Genomic DNA, 23,200 nt, shown 5'->3' on the forward strand with positions numbered 1-23,200 from the left:
TTGGTAATATAAAGCTACATGGTTATACGGATGTTGACTGGGCAGGCAACATTATTGACAGAAAAAGCACTTCGGGATATTGTTTCAGTTTGGGATCTGCCATAATCTCTTGGATGAGCAGGAAACAAAATTAGTTGCTCTCAGTTCTATTGAAGCTGAGTATATTGTTGCTAGCTTAGCTAGTTGTGAAGTTGTCTAGTTAATAAAACTCTTTGGAGAGTTATTTGAGCAAGTCCTGGATACTATGGCGATATTCTATGATAATATGAGTGGGATCCGATTCTCCAAGAATCCCGTATTTCATGATAGATCCAAGCACATTGAAATCAGATATCATTTCATTCGAGACATGGTACAGAGAGGAGCAGTGAGACTCCACTATATTCAGACTGATGAGCAGATTGTTGATATACTTACTAAAGCACTATCGAAGAAGAAATTTCTACTCTTCAGAGATATGCTTGGATTAAGGGATATTCCCCTTCCGGGCCCGAGACCCGGATGATCAAGAACATAGAGATGTGTGCTCTTCCCCCTTGGTTGAGCTCCCAGGGACAAGGAATTGAGCTAGTGAGCTCCTGGGGATGAGGGACCTCCAACTAGGAGTATGCTCCAGTCATGCATCTTGTTTTCCCACCCATCTGACCAATGAGTGCTGGCTACTTGAGATCGAATGGTGATCCTTACCAGTCATGGTAAGTTGTATCTCGCTCAAGTTTGAAGATGTTGGTGTTCTTGAACAACATGGATTCTTAGCCTTGAGTTGAGCTATTATGGATTCTTAGCCTTGAGCTGAGCAATTATGGATTCTTAGCCTCATTGGTTGAGAAGTGGTTTCTTAGTCTTCATGACTGAGCGGTATTCATTCCGGGTGGTAGCATGAGTCTCCCCAGTGATATTTATTCCAAGTTGTAGCATGTGGCTCCCTGATGCCGGGTGGAAGCATTTGGCTCCCCAATGATATTTAGGCCAGACTGGAGCTTGAGACTCTCCAATAATGGTTTCTTAGCCTTTATTTGGTTGAGCTTGGATTCAGGGTGGTAGTTGAGCCTCCCCTGCCATGAGTATTCTTCTTTAGATTTGACAATGTTCAGCATGAGCCATGATGATTTGGCAAGTACAGCAGTTTTGACATTGTTGATGGAAATTCCTCCCTAGTTGAGAGGGAGTGTTGAATTTTGTCCAACTAAGGGAGAAATTTCCTCATAAAAAAAACACTCTAAGAGTTTACACCTTTCACCCTTGAAGCGAATTATTTTCAAGTGGCTCCACAAGTGCTAGGCTAGGTCTTCTAGATGGTCAATTCGACTTGCCTAGAAACTTACATGATGGCTAGTTGGCTTGCCTTGAAATACTCTCATTCAGATCACACGATGGCCATATAAAGAGGTTAATCTGCTTTCCTTGATATGTAATTCGATCATGCATACATTGCTCATCTGCTCTCCTACACGAAGGTATTCAAAGAGATGTTTAAGGGTTAGATCAAGTGAAGAAATTTATCTTCTATCTTTTATTGAAGGCTGTGATTTGGTTGTTCATTATTCTGTGATCTGAGCTCATTGATTGGTCAGAGATTATAACTGCTCTGGGCCTGTAACTAGGCAGAGATTTGCTTCCACAGATCTAGATATGATACATTTCAGATCTGCCTCACACAAATCTAGATCCAAGCCACCTTAGGATGCCTCCATTGATTTAGATCTAAGCCATTTTTGAATTGTGATTTGGTCTGAGCTTATGACTTCATAGAGCTGTATTTTATCTCAAGTTTGAGCGCCTCAGAAGGGAAGAAGATTTGAGACTGTCTTTGTGGCATGATGAGAGGATCAACCTCTTGTTTCAGATCTAGCTGTAAGACATTGTGAAGAAGACCTCAAAACTTGTGGAAGCTATCTTGATTGATGTCTTACTGTTAGAAAATCTATTGCAGATTGGCAGATCTCTTATAATCATTTGCAGATCTCTTATTATCAGTGGCAGATCTCTTATTATCAGTGGAAAATCTCTGATTATCAGTGGTACATCTCTTATCATCACTAGTGATATCTTTCGCATTGGTGATAAAGCCCTTGCATCAGTATTTTTTATCTCTCTCATTGTTAGCAGATTTAATGGAAGCCTGTTATTTCGTTTCATCATTGGTAGATCTAGTGGAGATTTCTCTCACGCATTTCTGGAGATTTCTTTCTTGCATTATTGTTTGGCAGATTTCGTATTATTGGCAAGATCTCTATCTTGTATTATCATTGGTGACAGATCTCCCTTGTATCAGTTTTTTCATTTGTGATTAGATCTCACACTTCAAAAGATTTGTCCTAGTTTGAAAAGGGGTAATGTTACTGAACATTTGAAGACGATCTAACAGAAGAGCATTTTAAAAGGGTTTTCCCCCATAGTGGGGTTTTTCCTTGGTCTTGGACCAAATCCTGTGTCTTGTTGTTCATTGGCAGTCTTCTATGGTTTATGATCTCATAAATTAAATTTTAAATCTGCAAAATTTATCAATCCAAATGGAGGCCAAGTTATTTCCTCAACAGTGCAAGTTTGCCATGTTGAAAATAGCGGCATCGGAAGTCATTCTCCAATGGGAGGCCTTAAATGGCCACCCTGAGGCTAGATAGGGAATATTAGGAGAATCAATAAATCCTGTGAGCCACTGCAAAAGTCAAGGCGAAGGTAGAATCCTTGTGAGCTTTGACAAGAATTAGAATGAAGGAGCTGCAATGGATGCTTGGTGAGCCATTTGCAAAATCCAAGGCAATGTCTTGTGAGCTCTTTGAGCAACAATCAAGACTCAGTCTAGCAAGAGTCAGGACAAATGAAGAAGTCCTGTGAGCTAGTACTGGTATGATGGGATCCTTGGCTTGTTGTGATGTGACTACCTAGGACCTGGCCCCTCCTAGGCCTACTCCAACAAGTGTCCAAGTTGTAGTGCTAAATGATCACATGGAAAAAACCTTCTTATTGTTATCTTGAACATAAGTACTTAAATGTAATTGCAAGTGAATGGCCCATGTTGGTTGATAAAATGTCTATGTAAAAGCCTTGAGTCGTGTAAAAGTGTTTGTCATGTAAACTGTTAGTCCTAGTGACTAGTTGAGATGTTATAATGTAATGTTATGATGTAAAGGCTAAAAGCCTAAGTTTGCCTAAGTTTATAAAGGCATTATTATATTAAACATGTCAATGTAAAATTAGAAGAAAGGGGGGCGCACTTGTGTCTAGAGAGAACAACTTAAGTTGTTAACCCCTCTTCCATGGAGTCTTCTAGAAGGATCATGAAACTTATCCAATGTCAATCCAAGATTAAATCTAGGCACTCCATTCTAGCCAAGAGAAATGATAAAAGGACCAAGAGAAAGCAATTCGCTACACAAGTTCTTTTTCTGCACTTTTTCATCTACTCTCCAAGGCGCACCTATCCCTCTTGAGCACCCAAGGTTTCAAGTTCTCAGTTGTTAGATATAAGCATTCAAAGTTCAACAGTCATTTCGCCCAGATCTGGTCTATTTTTCTGCAGTGCACCCAAGTAATCTTCAGATCTACTTCATACAAGCTCAGATCTAGTCCGAGTTGCTTCAGATCTGACATCTTTGGCTCAAGGCGAGTTGATCTAAGTCATTTGCACTTGCATGCAAGAGGTTTCATGTCATTTAAGGCTTCATTTGTCTCCAGTCATCCTCTCTCCCAACGAACTGTATTGTAGCGCCCTAAAGAAGGGTTTTGTACCTGCAAATTTGTTCAAGAGCAATAAAGTAAGAAGGTCTTTGCTGGGATTTTCTCCCTTATTGGGTTTACCCAGGGTAAATCTTGTGTATTGATGTGTTTGAGTATTTTAACAGTTTATTTCAATTACTTATGCATGTTGATATTCAGATCTAAAGCATCTAAAGTACTCACATTCATATCCAGCAGTTAGATCTGTGAACAACAAACAGATCTAACAAATCTGAGTGCAGATCTAAGTGAACAGCAAGCAGATCTTGCAAATCTGAGTGCAGATCTAAGTGAACAGCAAGCAGATCTAGCAAATATGAGTGTAGATCTAAGTGAACAACAAGCAGATCTAGCAAATCTAAGTGTCTAGAAGGTTGAAAACCTCAGTTTTGAGGTGTCCTTATAAGTTTTTGATCATTTACAATAAGCTGATTTGAAGAACATAATTTCATGTGTACTTGAAAAGTTAGTTTCTGTTGTTTATATTTTCAGCTATATATGTGACTGCTACAAGTTCAGAATTTTAATTATGTTATTGAAGTAATTCAAGATCTAGGTTATTTGATAAAGAAACATAGGACAGCAGTCATCTTGAGTTAAGAAAATTTTAACATGGAATCAAAGCCAGGTTGTGTAGAGCTCTGACTTGCAGCATTCAGACTCCACATAGAATAGAGGCTTATTTTTCCAGATCTGCACAAGGTTTATTTGCAGGTTGAGTTATGGCTTCCTCTTTCGTTGTTGTTCAGAAGGAAGACCAATTGGAAGGGTCCTCCACATTTCAGGTTTGAAGATTAGGATCACTAACATCCTTCAAGAACAAGAATTGCTCCACTTTATCAATTCTGAACCAGAGCGCCCTACCTCCATTGTTGGGGGTGCTGCTTTTGATAGAAACCAGGCAAAAGCAAGGAGAATTATATTTGATTCTGTGAAGGATAATGTCCTGGGGGTAATGACAGTTGCAATGACTCCAAAACAATGTATGGATTCACTTTCCAGTCTGTATGAGAAGTCTGCAACAAATCAGAAGAGATACTTGGAACATAAACTAAAGTTCCTAAAGCTAGAAAGGGGGAGATTGTTGCAGATTTCTGCTCAAAGACTAAGCAGATACGAAATCAGCTTATAGTAGCTGGAGTCAAAGTGGAAGATGATGACTTGGTGCAGACCATTTATGATGGTCTTCCTTCTTCTTGGGGAACTTTCCTTTCAAGCATAAGTGGAAGAGCTAAACAGCCTACTTTTGAGAGACTTTGGCATGATTGTGTCGAAGAATAAAGCAAAGTAATGATCAAAGAAGGAACCTCCAAGGATGAGATTCATGCACTTGCCACCAAAACAAGGAAAAGAGGAAGGAGACCACCCTTCCAAAGGACTTCCACTCTCAAGGATGATCAAAAGGAGAAAGGTAAAGCGCACTATAAAGGTAAACACTTTGATATTTCAAAGATTAAATGTTATAATTGCAACAAATTGGGACACATGGCTAAAGACTGCAGGTTCAGGAAGAGAGGTAATTATAACAAAGGCAAACAATATGCTTCTACTGTTGAAGAAGAAAATCCAAGAAGAAGAACTAGGAGTTCTTTCCATGAACAAGAAAGTGAAGGCAAGAAGGAATACTTGGGAATTTCAGCTCTCTCTGGTTTGGTGTCTTCCAAGCGAGACACGTGGCTGATTGATAGTGGTGCCTCCATCCACATGACAGGTTACAAAGAGATCCTTACAAACTACAAGAAGAAATCATTTGGTGTTCAGGTGGAATTAGGAGATGACTCCAATCATGAGATTATTGGAGTTGGGTCCATATCCTTACAGCTAGATTCAGGATCTATCTTGCATCTTAATGATGTTTTACATGTATCAGACATGAAGAAGAACCTTATTTCAGTATCTACCTTGGAAAAGAAAGGCTTCAGAATTGCCTTTATAGATGAGCAAGCATATCTATGGCCGAAAGAAAAAGGCATCCAGGAAGCTGAAGCAATTGGAATTTGCGAAGGTGGACTTTACAAGCTCACTGGCTATCCCATTCAAGCTCTTGTTCAAAATACTGTGAGCTTTGGCATAGGAGGTTCAGCCATCTCTTCCACAAGGCACTTCCAGATCTGCATCACATGGTAAGAGGCTTGCCCCATATTTCACTTTCAGAAAATGAAGTTTGCAAAGGGTGTTTGCTTGGGAAAAATACAAAGAAATCATTTAATAGCAGTGATAGCAGATCTAAAGATATCCTAGAGCTAATTCATTCAGATATATGTGGTCCTATGACTTGTCCTTCTTTGAGTGGCTATTTGTACTATGTATCTTTTATTGATGACTTCTCCAAAAAATGTTGGGTGTATTTCATGAAAAACAAGAATAAGACCTTTGAGAAATTCAAAGAATTTAAAGCCCTAGTGGAAAATCAAACTGATAAAAAGATTAAAACTCTTAGGTTTGATAATGGGGAGGAGTATGAATACCATCCTTTTGTGGATTTCCGTAAAGAACATGGCATAAGAAAAGAATTGATTGCCCCTTATAATCCTCAGCAAAATGGAGTAGCTGAGAGGAAAAATAGAACCCTTGTTGAAGCCTCCAAAGCAATGTTTGACCAAGACCTCCCTATCTCTCTTTGGGTCGAAGCTACCAGGACAGTTGTTTACATTCAAAACCATACCCTTCATTCCATTCTCAAGGATAAAACCCCTGACTAAGCCTTCACTGGAATCAAGCTTGATGTAAGCCACTTTAGAGTCTTTGGTTTCCCAGTTTACATTCATGTTCCCAAGGACAAGAGGTCCAAACTAGAACCCTCTGGGATAAAAGGCATATTTGTGGGATATAGTGAGTCATCCAAAGCCTACAAAATTTATATACCTGGTCAAAGAAAAACTGAGGTGAGTCGAGATGTCAACTTCCATGAAGAAGAAGCCTTTAGAAAGTCAAAATAACTTCAGCTTGAAACCGAAAATGAGCCTACCTCTCCTTTTGTTGAAAGTTCAGGTTTAGGGAGTCAGAGGGAGAGAAACCAAGATGATCCCATGGATCATGACTTGTCTCTTGAGCCTACTAAAGTCCTAGAAAAATCACTTGAAGAAGCTCCAGTTAAAAGAAAACCATCTTGGGCCAGGGAAATTCTACAAGAAGCAGAAAAGATAGCTGCTCCCAAAGGCACATTCAGGGAAAGCAAAAGACCTCACAGGTATGGTGGTTATGTAGCACTTGTCAGCAACTTAAGTGAATCTGAACCTTCTACTTTTGATGAAGCAAATAAATTACAAGTCTGGAAAGATGCAATGCTCGAAGAATATAAATCTATAATGAAGAATAATGTATGGGATATTGTTCCAAGACCTACTAATAAATCAGTTGTTTCATCTAAGTGGATATACCAGATTAAACATGTTGCAGATGGTAGCATTGAAAAGTTTAAGGAAAGGCTTGTTGCATTGGTTTCACCCAAAAGGAAGGCATTGATTATGACGAGACATTTGCGCCAGTGGCAAGGTATACTTCTATTCGTACAGTCATTTCTTTAGCCTCTATATTTGGTTGGAAGTTACATCAAATGGATGTCAAAACTGCTTTTCTAAATGGAAATGTAGAGCAAGAAGTTTATGTTGAACAACCAAAAGGCTTTATTTTGCATAGCAAAGACTCACATGTATGCAGGCTAAGGAAGGCTTTGTATGGCCTTAAACAGGCTCCTCGGGTATGGTATGAAACCATGGACAATTTTCTTAAAGATTTGGGCTTTCAAAGCAGTGATGTTGATTCTAACTTGTATCTCAAGATGATCAAGAATCAACCTCTATTTGTAGTGCTATATGTTGATGATCTCTTTCTGACAAGAGAAGACCACTTAATTGAGTGGTGTAAAAAGGAACTCACAGAAAGATTTGAAATGAAAGATCTTGGCCTTATGCATTACTTCCTTGGGTTGGAAGTCTGGCAGAACAAAGATGGTATCTTTCTAGCTCAGGGAAAATATATTGTGGACATCCTAAAGAGGTTTGGAATGCTTGAATGTAAGTCAATGGCCACACCAATGATCACCAACCTCAAGAAACTACATGACTTAGACACGGGATGATATTTAGTGTACCCCGGTCCCCACTATGTACAGGCAGCTAATCGGCTCCTTGTTGTATCTAGCTCATACTCGGCCTGATATATGTTATTCAGTGAGTGCGCTAAGTCAGTTTATGGCCGAGCCTAGACAGAGACATTGGGTTGCTACAAAGCATATTCTGAGGTATCTGAAAGGGACCATTACCTATGGTCGAAGTTACTCTTCCAATGATGGTATTTCTTTGCATGGTTATGCAGACTCAAATTGGTAGTCTAGTAGACATGAAGAGCAAAACAAGTTACCGTTTCAGTCTTGGATCAGCCATGATTTCCTGGTCCAATAGAAAACAAGGGTCCATTGCCCATAGTACAACAGAGGTTGAATATATTGCAGCAAGTGATGCATGTAGGGAAGCAATGTGGCTCCATAAGTTGATTTCTGGGTTGTACAAAACTCGGCTTGAGACTACTATCCACTTTTGTGGCAATCAAAGCTGCATAAAACTGGCTAAGAATCCAATGTTCCTTGAAAGAACGAAGCACAGACTTGAAGTATCATTATGTAAGATACATGGTCCAAAGGAAAACAGTCAAGCTACAGTACATAACAACACAAGAGCATGTTGCAGATATCCTAACCAAGCCCTTGCCAGTAAAACAATTTGCGCACCTAAGAGGCAAGCTTGGAGTTGCAGAGAATGCCTCCCTCGCTGAGAGGGAGTGTTGAAAATAGCAATGTAATGTTATGATGTAAAGGCTAAAAGCCTAAGTTTGCCTAAGTTTATAAAGGTATTATTATATTAAAGATGTCAATGTAAAATTAGAAGAAGGGGGGTGGGGGCGCACTTGTGTCTAGAGAGAACAACTTAAGTTGTTAACCCCTCTTCCATGGAGTCTTCTAGAAGGATCACGAAACTTATCCAATGTCCATACAAGATTAAATTTAGGCACTGCATTCTAGCCAAGAGAATGATAAAAGGACCAAGAGAAAGCAATTCTCTACACAAGTTCTTTTTCTACAGTTTTCCATCTACTCTCCAAGGCGCACCTACCCCTCTTGAGCGCCCAAGGTTTCAAGTTTTCAGTTGTTAGATATAAGGATTCAAATTTCAACAGCCATTTCGCCTAGATCCAGTCTATTTTTCTGCAGTGTGCCCAAATAATTTTCAGATCTAATTCATACAAGCTCAGATCTAGTCTGAGTTGCTTCAGATCTGACATCTTTGGCTCAAGGCAAGTTGATCTAAGTCATTTTCACTTGCATGCAAGAAGTTTCAAGTCATTTAAGGCTTCATTTGTCTCCAGTCATCCTCTCTCCCAGCGAAATGTATTGTAGCGCCCTAAAGAAGGGTTTTGTACCTGCAAATTTGTTCAAAGGCAATAAAGCAAGAAGGTCTTTGTTGGGATTTTCTCCCTTATTGAGTTTACCTAGGGTAAATCTTGTGTATTGATGTGTTTGAGTATTTTAACAGTTTATTTCAATTACTTATGCATGTTGGTATTCAGATCTAAAGAATTTAAAGTACTCACATTCATATCCAGCAGTTAGATCTAGCAAATCTAGCAAATCTGAGAGCAGATCTAAGTGAACAGCAAGCAGATCTTGCAAATCTGAGTGCAGATCTAAGTGAACAGCAAGCAGATCTAGCAAATCTGAGTGCAGATCCAAGTGAACAGCAAGCAGATCTAGCAAATCTGAGTGTCTAGAAGGCTGAAAACCTCAGTTTTGAGGTGTCCTTATAAGTTTTTGATCATTTACAATAAGCTGATTTGAATAACAGAATTTCATGTGTACTTGAAAAGTTAGCTTTTGTTGTTTATATTTTCAGCTAGATATGTGACTGCTACAAGTTCATAATTTTAATTATGTTATTGAAGTAATTCAAGATCTGGGTTATTTGATAAAGAAACATAGGACAGCAGTCATCTTGAGTTAAGAAAATTTTAACATGCTAGAGCCAGGGCCACATGTGTGAGCAAATCAGGAGCCAGAGGAAGGCCGAATTACTCAAAGGAGGTCGAATTGCTTCCAAGAGGGTAGATCGACTTGTAGAAGTGGTAGAAATAATTTTCCAGAGCTTTGCTAATTTACAGCAAACGATTGTAATTTCTCCATCACAGATTTTGCTGAAGAATAATAAAAATACTCATTTGAAGAACTAGTTTTCCCCATACTGGTGTTTTTCCAGCGACATTTTGTTGAAATATGTAACCAGGCTTGGTCTTCATAAATATGAAATGTACTCTTGATTCTTGTATATTGTAAAAAGAAAGAAAAATCATTATTGTTATTTTTTATAGCATGGGTTTCAAGCTCAATGTCATTTTATTTATAGGTCAAGCACCCATTTAGTGCTTCTAGGGTCTATCATAGAGTCAAGACGTCAATAGAGTCATTGTCATATGAAGAAGACCTCATTGGGCATCTTGTAACATGTCAAAAGAATTATTTTTATGTCTAAAGTGTCAAAATACCCCTCCAAGGCCAAGTCAGCCTAGCAGCTAAGAAGTCAGCCTCATTAGGGCATGTCATCCTCCTTGGAAGCCTATATATAAGAGAGAATTCAACCTCCTATGGACATTCATCAATTCTCTTATCATCCAAGTGAAGAAGAAAGAAGAAGAAAGGCTAGTGAAGGAGAAAAGAAGGAAGAAGGACGAAGTTTTGGGTTGGTTCTCTCTCTCTCTCTCTCTCTCTCTCTCTCTCTCTCTCAGGTGTGAAGATAAGGCTAGGGTTTTGCAGCTACAAGATCGAAGTTTTCAAGTTGCAGAAATAAGGTCGAAATTGGTGGAAGAAAGGACTATTAGGTCACCTATTAGCCCTAGAAGAACAAGCAGCCCAAGTGAAGGAGTAAGGAAGCCTTGAAAGCCCTAATTTCCCTCACATGTGTGGAAGCAGCAACTGTTGTAGGGGCCAAAAATTTCAGACCTGTAGTGGAGGCTGAAATTTTGTAGTTGGGGGTCGAAGTTGTGCAATTGGAAGAGATTTGACTGGGTTTGACTTGAATAGAAGAAGCACCTCATCAAGAAGGTCTGGCTTGGTCTTGGAAGGGTCTTGGTCTTGGATTAGAGGTCTTGGAATTCATCATTTGAAGAACTATAAGAAGAGAAGAGATTTGTGGGTTTCCCTCTCAAGAGGAGAGGTTTCGGCTCTGGCTTGAAGCCTACACCTTGTGTTATTGTGTACTATTGATCTTCATGTTTTTGGTAGTTGTTTGATGATAAGAACAACATAATAATAAAAGAAGAAGCTAATAATCAAGAAAAGTAAAAACCACATCACAAGCAGTTATCGAGAAATCACCCTACATGTAGCCCTCTTGATTTCTCAACACATTTGTCCGAAAAGTTGGTGTTCGTTATTTGTGTGTGCGCTATAATTTTCTCAGTTCCTGTGGTTATTTATTTTTCAGTGAAGTTGCAGTAGTGTTTTATTTAGTATTTGCCACAAATAAATTACAAAAGACAAATAATCAATTGATAGGAGAATAATAACTAATTAACTACAGGAATAATTAAAATTTCACATGGTATCAGAGCGGATCTGAGGGCAGAAGGAGGGTTTGAGCAGGCACAAGAAGAGAAAGTTCGAGAGTTTTGTACCTAGTTTATTTTCTCCAATTTATTTGGGTTTCACTATATTTCCATATTTTCATAAATGTGGTAGCAGGTTTGAGAGATCGGGACAGATTCGATGGAGCCTCCAACTTTGGCGTTTAGAAAGTCAAATTGACATTCTTATTGGATGAGTATGGTAGTGAAGGAGACTGTGGAGAATGTTATTACCATACCGACAGATCCATAGTGGCTGGAAACCTATAAAAATGAATGTGCCAAAGCCAAGAGGATAATCCTTGATGGAGTCAAGGACCACTTCCACATATCGCAGAGAAGGGCACAACGAAGGAAATGAGGAACGTGATTGTAAATCTATACTAGAATCCTACAGAAAATAGGAAATTGATTCTCAGAGGGAAGTTGAGGACCATCAAGATGCAAAAGGTTGAAGATGTGGTTTCCCATCTTACCAGAGTTCGACTGGCCAAAGATGAATTGTCTGCAGTAGGAGATAAGCCAAGTGATAACGAGCTGGTGCGAATAGCACTTAATGGGTTTTCTAAGGAGTGGAGCATGTTCATCCAAGTGATCCATGGGCGAGATACACTTCCAGGATGGGATCGCCTATGGAGTGATTTCACTCAGGAGGAGCTCAAGCTCAGCTTAGTTAATGGCAAACTGCAGTAGTAGCAGCAACAACAAAACTCTGAAGGTTAAGAAGGAACAGGAGAACGTAGCCCTAGCAGGAAAAGGGAAGGCGAAGAAAGGATCCAGCAAGGGATCAAGCCCAAAAGGAGAGAAGAAACAGAAGATTCACTATGTCAATGATTGTCCACGAAGGAAGAAGAAGGGCAAGAAGCAAACATTAGCTTCAACTAGTGTAGATGATCTCTCCAACCATATGGAATAGGAATTCGCCTTGATTGCTTGCCTATCTAGCTCGACTTCACAGTGTGTCTGGTATATAGACAATGGAGCATCATTCCACATGACAAGAGTTAGATGGTACTTCTCCAGTTATTAGGAGGAGAGCATCAAATTTCAGATTCGAATGGGGAACAAGTCCAAGTGCAACCCTGTTGCAAGAGGGACTGTTCTGTTGCAAAGGGAGAATGGCAAGTCGATTCCTATTCATGACATGTTGCATATGTCGGGCTTGGAGATGAACTTGATCTCTGTATCAGTCCATTAGGACAAAGGATACGATGTTATCTTTAGAGAGGCGCAGGTGTTACTGAAGCACAAGGATTAGAGGTCACCTAGAGCATTTGGAGTTATGAGCGGTCAGTTGTACAGGTTGCAGATAGACACTCCAAAGGTAATGGTTAACAACAGCAATCTGAAAGATCAGGGGGAGCTATGGCATAGGAGGGTGGGCCATATTCATCATGGAGCACTTAGATTGCTTCGTGAGACTATGAAAGGTATTCCAGAGGTGAGCACAAAGCATGATGATGTTTGTAGAGGATGTATGTTGGGGAAGTTTGCAAAATCAGTTATTCCAAGGAGTGACAACATATCGCAGGGGATACTTGACTTAGTGCATTCAGATATATGTGGGCCGATGTCTACAAAATCTCTCAGGGGTACAAGTACCTTGCGACTTTCATCAATGATTTCTCCAGGAAAACCTGGATCTACTTCTTGAAGACCAAGGATGAGGTCTTTAGTCGCTTTCAGGAGTTTAAGGCTCTAGTGGAGAATGCAATAGGGAGAAAGATTTGAACTCTTTAGTCAGAGAATGGAGGTGAATACACCAGTAAGGAATTCCAAGAGTTTTGTACCAAGGCAAGAATCAAGAGAGATTGGACGGTTCCTTACAACCTATAGCACAATGGGGTTGCTCAGAGGAAGAACCGCTTTATTTCGAAAGCAACAAGAGCGATGTTGTATGACCAGGATTTCCCATGCTACTTATGGGCAGAGGCATGCAGTACGACAATTTATATACAAAACAGGGTCCCCACATAGAGCACTTGGCAAGATGATACCTAAGGAGGCGTTCCCAGGGAAGAAGCCAAATGTAAGTCACTTTAGGATATTTGGCAGCCCAGGGTATTGTCACATTCTAGGAGACACACGTTCGAAGTTAGATCATACTACAAAGTAAGGTTATTTCGTTGGTTATAGCGAAACCTCCAAGGCTTATTGGATATTTATTCTAGGGACTAAGCGGATCATTGTTAGGAGAGATGTCAAGTTCATGGAGGACAAGGCATACAAGAGGTCCAGAGATTTTCCAGCAACAGATGATCAGAGTGAGTAGCCAACAAAAGTTCCTAGAGTTGAGCAGCACGATCAGGGGCAACAAAGCAAGAGTACAGTCACAAGTACGAGCACTAGCTCAGGTGCAGGTGTTCCTGAGAGTTCGCAGAGTATGGAGCAACAAATCAGAGGAGATGCATCAAGAGGATATGAAGGTGGATATTCCTAACTCCATTGTTGGCAGGAGGAAACGCAAGGTTCAGCACTCAGGGATGCTCAAGATTTATGGGGACTCCTAGGACGGGCAATAGAGAGCGGAGACAACCAGAGAGGTACATTGGCTACATGGTGTTGGTCAATCGGTTAGTAGATAGAGAGCCTTCTAGCTATCAAGAGGTCACACAGCAGCAGTGTGGCAGGATGCTATGTTTGAGGAATACTCCTCAATCATGCAAAACAATGTGTGGGAGGTTGTACCTAGACCAAAAAACAGGGCGATGATGGTTGGATCACGCTAGATCTGTATGATCAAGCACGGTGCAAATGGAAGGATCGAGAAATACAAGGTTGGGTTCATGGCCAAGGGGTTCTCTCAAAAGGAAGTAATAGATTACAAGGAGACATTTTCTCCTGTAGCCAAGTACACTTCTATACGAGTTGTGATCTCACTAGCAGCACAAATGGGATGGCAGGTCCATCAAATGGATGTCAAGACGGCGTTCCTGAATGGTGAACTGGAAGATGAGGTGTAAATTGAACAATCGGAGGGCTTTGTGGCGCATAGCAAAGAGACCCATGTGTGCAGATTAAAGAGAGCTTTATACAAGCTCGAGCAGGCTCCCAGGGCATGGTATGAGCGCATCAACAAATACTTGCAGGGCATGGGCTTCATGAAGAGTGAGGCGGATTCAAACCTCTACTACTTGATGGTTGGGGGTGAGGTGCACATTCTTGACTTGCATGTGGACGACTTGTTTTTTACAGGTTCATTGGGGCTCATAGAGGAGTGCAAGAGGGACCTTGCAGTTGAGTTCAAGATGAAGGATTTGGGCGCATGCACTATCTTCTAGTGCATGGAGGTATGGCAGACAGATGGTGAGATTTTCCTTGGACAAGGAAAATACTGCATCGAGATCCTGAGGAGATTCGGGATGGAGGATTGCAGAGCCATGTCTACTCCCATGATCACTAATTGGAGGAAGATAGATGCATCCAAGGAGAAGGATGTGAACCCCAACTTGTATAGACAATTGATAGGTTCTCTCATGTATTTGGTCAACACCAGGCTAAATATATCCTATGTGATAAACTCTCTCAGTCAGTTCATGGTGGAGCCGAAGAGAGTGCATTGGACGGCAGCTAAACATGTGGTGATATATTTGCGTCGCATTATCAAGTATGGGATTAGATATTCTAGAGGTGATGGTGTCAGGTTGGTTGGATATAATGATGCAGACTACGTGGGTAACACTGTGGATCAGAAAATCACTTCAAGGTGCTACTTCAGCATGGGATCAGGAGTTGTTTCTTGGTACTGCAAGAAGCAGAAGTTTGTGGCACTGAGTTCTGTAAAGGCAGAGTACATAGCAGCTGACGAAGGCTTTAGGCAAGGCGAGATTCATCTTCTTCATAGACAAGTTGGGTGTTATGCAGAACACCTTCCTCGCTAAGAGGGAGTGTTAGTTTATGTAGCTTAAACAAGTGTTCTAGTCTCAGATGGTGTTTATGAGGCTAAGGCACACATTTTCTCCAATACCTAGAAAAGGTTTCCAAGGAAAAGGCCTTAATTAGAATTAATTAGCCAATTTATTAATTTTCCTAAGTCTAACTTAGGGAAATGGCTTAATTAATCAGTATTAATTGAGGTAAATCAATTTTCCTCTAAAGACTTCCAGAAAAGTTACTTGAAGGGGCAAGATGATCTTAGCCATCGATTGAGATTAGATCATGGTCGTTGATTCGTCAACAAGAGATTATATCAGGAAATCAATGGGCACTTGGAGAACAGATTAGTGAGAAATCGAGACACAACATTGCAATGATAGCAAGGGCACAGGAGCATCAGTAAAGTGAGATCAGTGGTGTTTGGAGACAGGCTTACCAAAGGAATTTATCACAACGATTTCCAAAGATATTTGGAGATCTATTTTCTATAGAGAGAGGTGAATTTTGCAGTGGTGTGAATTGCTCCAGAGAGGGGTGTGAATTACCCTGTTAGTAATGTGCACTGCTCCAAGAGGATGAATTGCTAGAGCAAAGAGACGAATTACAGGAGAGATCGATTTGCACAGGAAAGTCGATTTTTCTAGTTGAGGTCGAAATCCAGAGGGAGGTCGAGTTATTTCCTCAGCAGCGCGACTTTGCCAAAGCCAAGGCCACACATGTGAGAAGATCAGGAGCCAGAGGGAGGCCAAATTGATTCTAAGAGGGTAGATTGACTCGCAAAAGTGGTAGAAATAATTTTCTAGAGGTTTGCTCATTTACGACACACTGTTGTAATTTCTCCACCACAAATTTTGCTAAAGAATAATAAAAATACTCATCTGTAGAACTTATTTTCCCCATACTGGGGTTTTTCCAGGTACATTTGTCCGAAAATTTGGTGTTCATTATTTATGTGTGTGCGTTATAATTTTCTCAATTCCTATGGTTATTTATTTTTCAGTGAAGTTGTAGTAGTGTTTTATTCAGTATTTGCTGCAAATAAATTGCAGAAGACAAATAATCAATTGATAGGAGAATAATAACCAGTTAACTGCAACAATAATTAAAATTTCACGCAAAAGTGGTGGCCATGGAGCCAAAAATGTTAGTATGAATCAACTCAAAGCACTTGGAAGCAAGGTTTGATTTGTCTTTCAGAAAGGACTTATGATGTTTTCCCATAATGAAACCCTCACAGACACCACTAGGAGAGTTGATCTCTGGAAGACCACTAGCAAGATGAAGACAGCTCATCTGTCTCAAGGATCCATCATTGGTATGATTTAGATGATAATACTATAACATATGATATTCATTTGTATTGGCAATCATTGCAATAAATTTGTTATGAGCTAAAGGTGAAGAACTATTTCCCAGCTTGTATATATGTTTAGATTCCTCGCAATATCTACAGGCAACCACTTTGAACTCACCACTTATATCCTTGACACCCCATCTATCCAACCAAAGTTTCACCTTTTTATTGGTGTGTGTGACGCAATAAACAGATGAGATTTGGTCCAACCCCAAAACATCGAGAACATTCCCAAACTTAGCATTGTCAACCACAGCGGTGCCAAAACCATAAACTAGGAGAGTTGAGTCATCACCAATACTTATCTTCTCATTTCTATGCTGATTATTGTAGTCAGAGAAAAGATGCCTGTATTTTGTCATGTGTCTAGTAGCCCTAGAATCTACAATCCATTCATGTGAAAGAGTTGAAGACCACAAAGCAGAGTGCACAACAAGATGCGCAGCATTAGAAGTGTCAGCCTTTTTTTCAAAGAGGCCATTTTTGCTAGCTACCTAGCAATATCTTCAATCTTTTGAAGACAAAGGAGACAAATTTTGAAGAATGACCCTCCTTATGGAAACAGGAGCACATCATCCTCCTCTTCTTCAAGGATTTGTGAGGTTCCCTTCTAGGTTCATGTATTCATGAGGATGAGGCAGCCTTAGCATGGACTTGATCACGAGGGGTTAGTTCTCCTAAATTCCTCAAGGTGACTTGATGTTGGATAAAAATTGAAAACACGTCCTCTAAAGAGGGAGGGCCGTGTGCCATGATAAATAGAGGAATGTTGTAAAAAATGATGACAAAATTTTTGAATGCAAGAGAAAGATTATACAAAACAATACTTAAATATTCTAAATCTGATTTTTTCTTGCCTCCAAATGTAATAATGTTAGATTTCATGTTCTTGAACCTTCCAATATACTCCTCAATGGTAACAAGTCAACCATCGTTGAGATTTGCAAGCTGAGTTTCAATTCGATTGACTTGAATAGATATCACTAGGTCCAATAAGTTTTGAAAAGTATCCCAACTCTGCTTTGCACTTTTGTTATTCTTGGTGTGATGAAAAAGATCCAATTCCACAAACAGAGTAATCTATCCAATGGCTTCATCCTTTTTCAAGTAAACAAGGTCGCAGCTGTCATAATCAAAGGTGACAAGGGGTTTCTCCAAATACATCCATAAACCCTTGCTACAACGATGGGTTGTCATTTGACCAGACCAAATATGGTATTTGGCCCCATTTAGATAGGAAAAATTGTTTTCCATCCACATATGCCGAAGGCACCAACACTGCCTTGGAGAAAAACTGCAGTGTTTTAGTTGAAAAGAGAGAAAGAGGAGTGTGCTGCCCTAGAAAAGGGCACAAATCTGAAAGAAATCCCCATAAATCCACTGGAAAAACCAAAAACTGCCCAATAAAAAGGGCGCTGGGGAAAAAGAAGATTTTAAAAACCCTAGAAATTTATTGCTATCCCAAAAAAGTGCTAAAGAAGACTCTAGTTTCAGACTTGAAACAACGTTAAAACAACACTGAATAGAGATGGAAGAGTTCACACTAGCTCTAATACCAAATTGAGATCATTAAGTAGATAGTGGATGTACAGTGATTTCTCCAACAAACCCTAATTCAGCCAAGTGAAAATACAGCAGAAATGACACAGCACTATAATGATAAACACAAGAGAGATTGTTGTGTGTCCAAGCACATGAACAAGAGAAGTGCACTATGGGAAGATTTCCCATAGACCTTTATCAATATATAACTTGAAGTTTACAAATAAGAAATGTCATATATACTCACCTCCTTTAGGGCTGGGGTGTAAGCCCCAAGAGGTCTACGTAGGTCATCCTTAACCAAAATGAGCAATAATATAAAAAATAAAAGTTCAGCACGTGGCCTCTAAGTGAAGATTAACCACCTAATCTCACCATATTCATGCATACACAATGGCAGCAACAATTCTTGCATATTAATTTGTGGATAATACAGAAAGAAAATGCATTGTATCCCTAGGGACTTAACAGGAAGTTAACGTTCCCACAGGCTATCTTCCCTTGATTGGATTCTCTTACATGCGGCATGAACATTGGCCAGATGATGTAATTTTGCAGCAGTAAGAAATAGCCCCCATTTATCTACCAGAATTCTACGGATTTTTCTGGTATAGTAACTTATCCAAATGATGTATTATTTCCAAAGAAGTAGAATCTCCATTCAAAAGCAATAAAAGAAGGGCTATTTCAAATTTCAAGTTCCCCCTTCTGCATCATGTCGAACAGAGTTGAAGGCAACCGAGTAATTCCTTTATCCCATTGGATTATGCCCAATTTGTTGTCAGTTGTCACATGCAAGTGCTTTTAACAGAATCTACTCACATGCAACTGCTTTTAAGAGAATCATTTTAGGTAGAAGATCTTCAAGCTTGCATTAACCATGCTTACATGCATTAAAGGGGATGTAAGTTTGATCTTTCATGACATACATGCCAATGTGATTACGAGAAAAGTGATTCTAGGCACAGTTTACTTCCATTGTTAATAGTATCAATCGAATCCTTTTGCACGTTCTCAAGTCATTAATAGAAAAAAGGAAAAATTTCTCCAAAAAAATGATGACCTCAGGTTCAAGAAGGAACTACATCATCATTAGATAGCAATGAGCAGAAAAAAACAACACATCCATACAAAACATATTTCTTTTCATGAAGATTACAACATCTCAGTGGGGTTATTTCTAGCCCTGTCATATGCCACCCAAATTGGGCCTATCAGACAGACATTAGTAGAGCATAACATAAAGCGTGTTCCCATTGGAAAATATAATCTAAATCTTCAAGCAACTTCTACTAATACTAACCTGAATTTTGGAAATCTAAAATTCATATCATGTGGGTCGTGGTCAAGTGGTAAATTAAGTGCACTTCTTGACAAGCATTCTAATTCAATCTCCCTGAGAACATGCCAGCATGCTAATGCGGCCAATTTGTTGTGCCATCTTTTGGTGTCTCATACTTAAGGAAGTCGATGAGGTTTGTCCAAGGCAGGTTGACGAGATCAGATGTGAGTCCGGGAGCTTTTGCTGGAATAGATACCCTTTGGATGTAACTTATAAACCAAAGTTTTCTGCCCCCACAAGGGTCTTGCCAAAATGGTATTTGCCCCCACAAAAGTAAAAAAATAAAAATTCAAAATTTCTATTCACTACACCAAATTCCCATCACCAACATACTTGCAACCTTTACCAAATCTGTGGGCAGTAATTGATCACAATCCATAGGAATTTTGACCAAGAAGAGGCAAGAAGGGAATTTTCACTCTATTACACCCAAAATCCATAATTTTTAGTCGAAATAAAATAGTGGGGTTTCAAATGGTTCAATATGTTCTGTTACTGTCGATCAACAGTATTAAGTATAGCAGGATCTTCAAAAATAGGAAGCAAAGGGAAATATGTGCCACATGGCACACCCAATTGTTACCAAAAAAAGCTACCATCTTTTCCTCAATTGCCTTTGACGGCAGCATAGGATTGATTTAAGATGACTGGCGATTGGATTGTACGAAAGAATTGGCCCAAGTCCAGAAGCGAAATTTGGAACCTGTCATTAGCTGAAGTATGGATTTTGCATCAGTTCTATCCTATAGGTTCATCACGAAAGTGAGCATGCTTTAACCAGTTATGGTAATCTCTCCAAAATGGCCTCTTAAAGAAACAACCTAGAAACGTAACGTTATTGAGAAATGCCAGCTCTAAGGCCATGATTATAATTTATTTTGTTTCAGTTACAATGACCAGTAAACTTCACTAATATGACTCCAAAAGGAGGCATATATAAGGTTAAATAGATATGTAATGCAACAATGGTATATGTAATAAGGATTGGCTTAATAAAAGGTCTATATTTGCAGTGAATGAGAATAGGTATATATAAATATCAACGCGGTAAATATTGGAACATTAACATAACGTTAAATAGATATGTAATACAACAATTGTATATGTAATAAGGATTGGCTTAATAAAATCATATTGGAACATTAACATATAATTTGGATATGTTAATGTATTGGAATCCTTGAAAAAGGTTATTTTATTTTAAAGAGTTAGTGTGTAATTTATTTTTATTTTCTCTTTAGGAGTTGTAGTTCACATTCACATTTTATATACATTGTGTATACTTTAGCCTATTATACTATATTTCAGAGATTTTGGTTCAATATTTGGTATTAAAGTAAGTGATCCTTAGTTTTGGCTCTTTTATACCACTTATATAAAAACAAAATTGATAAGAATCCGAAAAAGCAAAACCCAAGGATGGACCACCCAAAATCAAATGTTCTGTACCAAATTCTTGAAATGCAACATAATAAACTAGAGTACAGTGTATACACAAGATATGGATGTGAAATACAACTACAATAGAAATAATAAACCTGAGTTATACAATAGAAATAATAAACATGAGTTAGACATAATTCCTTAAAAAGTAAGAAAACATCCTCCAAATACCTTAACACATCCATATATCCAAATCATAAATTCATATTCCAATAGTAACTATATTGACCTTTACATATACTTATCTTACTCATTACGTATGTGGCCGTTTATTCCTCCAAACACTTATTACATATACATTTACCCATAAAAGGAAGAGCCATATCATTCATCATCAAGCAAATTTGTCTAACAGTCCAATTTATGTCTAGAAGTAATTTCATAAAAAATTCAGCCCTCTAAACAGCATGAAATGGGTGAAGCCGATGGAAATCTCGAACGTGTCAGTTGCAGCAATGACGGCACCAGCTCCATTCTTACAGAACAAAAATATGATATAATCGAATTGAAAATGGAGACTGAAGTAGTTAGGGAAGTCAGACTCTTGATCACCCAGTAGTACCATAGATTCTATAGTTTATAAAACAAAGTTCATGAAATCAAAAGTAGAAAATAGTACTAAAATTACCAATAGATGGCCTTGAAGCGTCCCGCTACCAAAACAGTAAGCTGCCTTCAGCTTTGAAACCTTTGGATTCGCCAAACTAGCAGGGCTGTAACTAGGGGAAGGCTGGGTGCCATTTGAGACTTCATAGTTATTGGCATACAAAATCTCCAGTGGCATCGATACCCACGAGAACAACTCTTGGCTGCACACACAGAACCTTTCCCCAGCTCTAATGCAGGTGCTTGATTCCACTGATGCCCACTTCAACTGGAAATGTCTGCATTGCATCTTAAAAGTTAAAACGATGACAGAAAACAAATTGTAATCCGGGTACCCATCCCCGAACAATCTCTTCATTCTTATACAGAGACTCCTAATTTTTTTGGCCAAATTGGGGCCAATCTCCTCAGCTATGTCCCTTCAGAGATTTCCCAAGCAAAGCACTAAGAAAATAAGCCGGAATTGAAACTGTGTCAATGGTGATAAACTCCCTGGCCCACAGCCCAACTGACTATACCCTCAACAGTCTATTAATAACCCTTTTCTTTTTGGGTTCCAAAGAAGGATTGAGATTTCTTCTTACCTCCACTTTTCTATCAGTTTTTTTGCTTTTTCATAGGTTTGAATCCCAGAGCCTAGCTTCATTTTTGCGTGATTGATAGCATAGCCCGCTTTGATGAGCTCCTGGCAATCTTCATTGGAGAAAGGAGCCTTAGATGTTGCATTTCTGTATTTCGGGTCGTAGTTAAATGATCCAGACCTGTATGTATGGAAGAGAACGGAATTTAATTTTGGAAAACAATCCAGTTAGCGCTCGAATAAATTTTACAAGAATTAGAACCCACTCTGCTTTTGGATTAGATTTTTATGGAGCTCATACATATAACTTGTTTCATTTACGGATTAATCTGCGATTGCAGTGAATTCTTGCAATACAATGAATGCAAACGAAGAATAGCATAGCGAAGTAATTGAGTATGGGATGTCACAAACGAGGTTTGCTGTAAACAGTAGGCCTGGTCCTCGGGCGAGGGGCGTGTCCACCATGATATAAAAAGCATCTTGGAACCGCTGTAGATGTTATCGACGCCTGCGTAGCTAAATATGCGATGCGGCCATTCTATGCCATATGGTGGATTACAGTATGTTTCTTAAAAGGAAGTTTAGGTAGTGGTAATAATGGATCTCTGAAATGAAAGTGCACTTATTTCGTATTCCAATATTCCTTGACGTTTGCTCCCGTGCTGAGGGTATCAGTTCAAAATGTATAGATTTTCTTGACATATATTTGTATGTTTAGGTGTCTTTATTTTCTAATAAATTTGAGAAAATAGAAAATTTTAATTTAATTATTAATATGGGTAGATTCAGGTGTTTTTATTTTGTAAAAAAAATTAAAGAATTTTAAATTAATTATTAATATAAATTTTAAAACAAATTAATTTAATTATTAATAATGGTATTCCAATATTCCGTGACGTGTTTGTTCCGAGGGTATCAGTTCAAAATGTATAAATATATGAATTTTTTTGACATATATTTGTAGGTTTAGGTGTCTTTATTTTCTAATAAATTTGAGAAAATTTTAATTTAATTATTAATATCGGTAACTTCAGGTGTTTTATTTTGTAAAAAATTTTAAAGAATTTTAAATTAATTATTAATATAAATTTTAAAGAATTTTAATTTAATTATTAATAATAGT

The 23,200-nt window shown here is 38.8% G+C and overlaps 1 protein-coding gene across 1 annotated transcript in view; it reads right to left on the reverse strand.

Moving 5' to 3' along the window:
• LOC149216312 (UPF0548 protein At2g17695-like) overlaps window positions 1-22,754 on the reverse strand; it is a 109,560-nt gene extending 86,806 nt beyond the window's left edge. Inside the window, exons 1-3 of the mRNA XM_089392768.1 lie at window positions 22,489-22,754; window positions 22,079-22,255; window positions 21,517-21,772 (exon numbers count right to left, since the gene is read on the reverse strand). Coding sequence (XP_089248894.1) covers window positions 21,517-21,772; window positions 22,079-22,255; window positions 22,489-22,556 — 501 coding nt within the window. The 5' untranslated portion in view covers window positions 22,557-22,754. The remainder of the gene's footprint in view (window positions 1-21,516; window positions 21,773-22,078; window positions 22,256-22,488) is intronic.
• Between the last annotated feature and the right edge of the window lie 446 nt (window positions 22,755-23,200).

Source organism: Pinus tabuliformis, chromosome 1_1 (assembly GCF_031772625.1).
Source record: "Pinus tabuliformis cultivar Carrire ecotype Pingquan chromosome 1_1, CPIR1, whole genome shotgun sequence".
NCBI lineage: Eukaryota > Viridiplantae > Streptophyta > Pinopsida > Pinales > Pinaceae > Pinus > Pinus tabuliformis.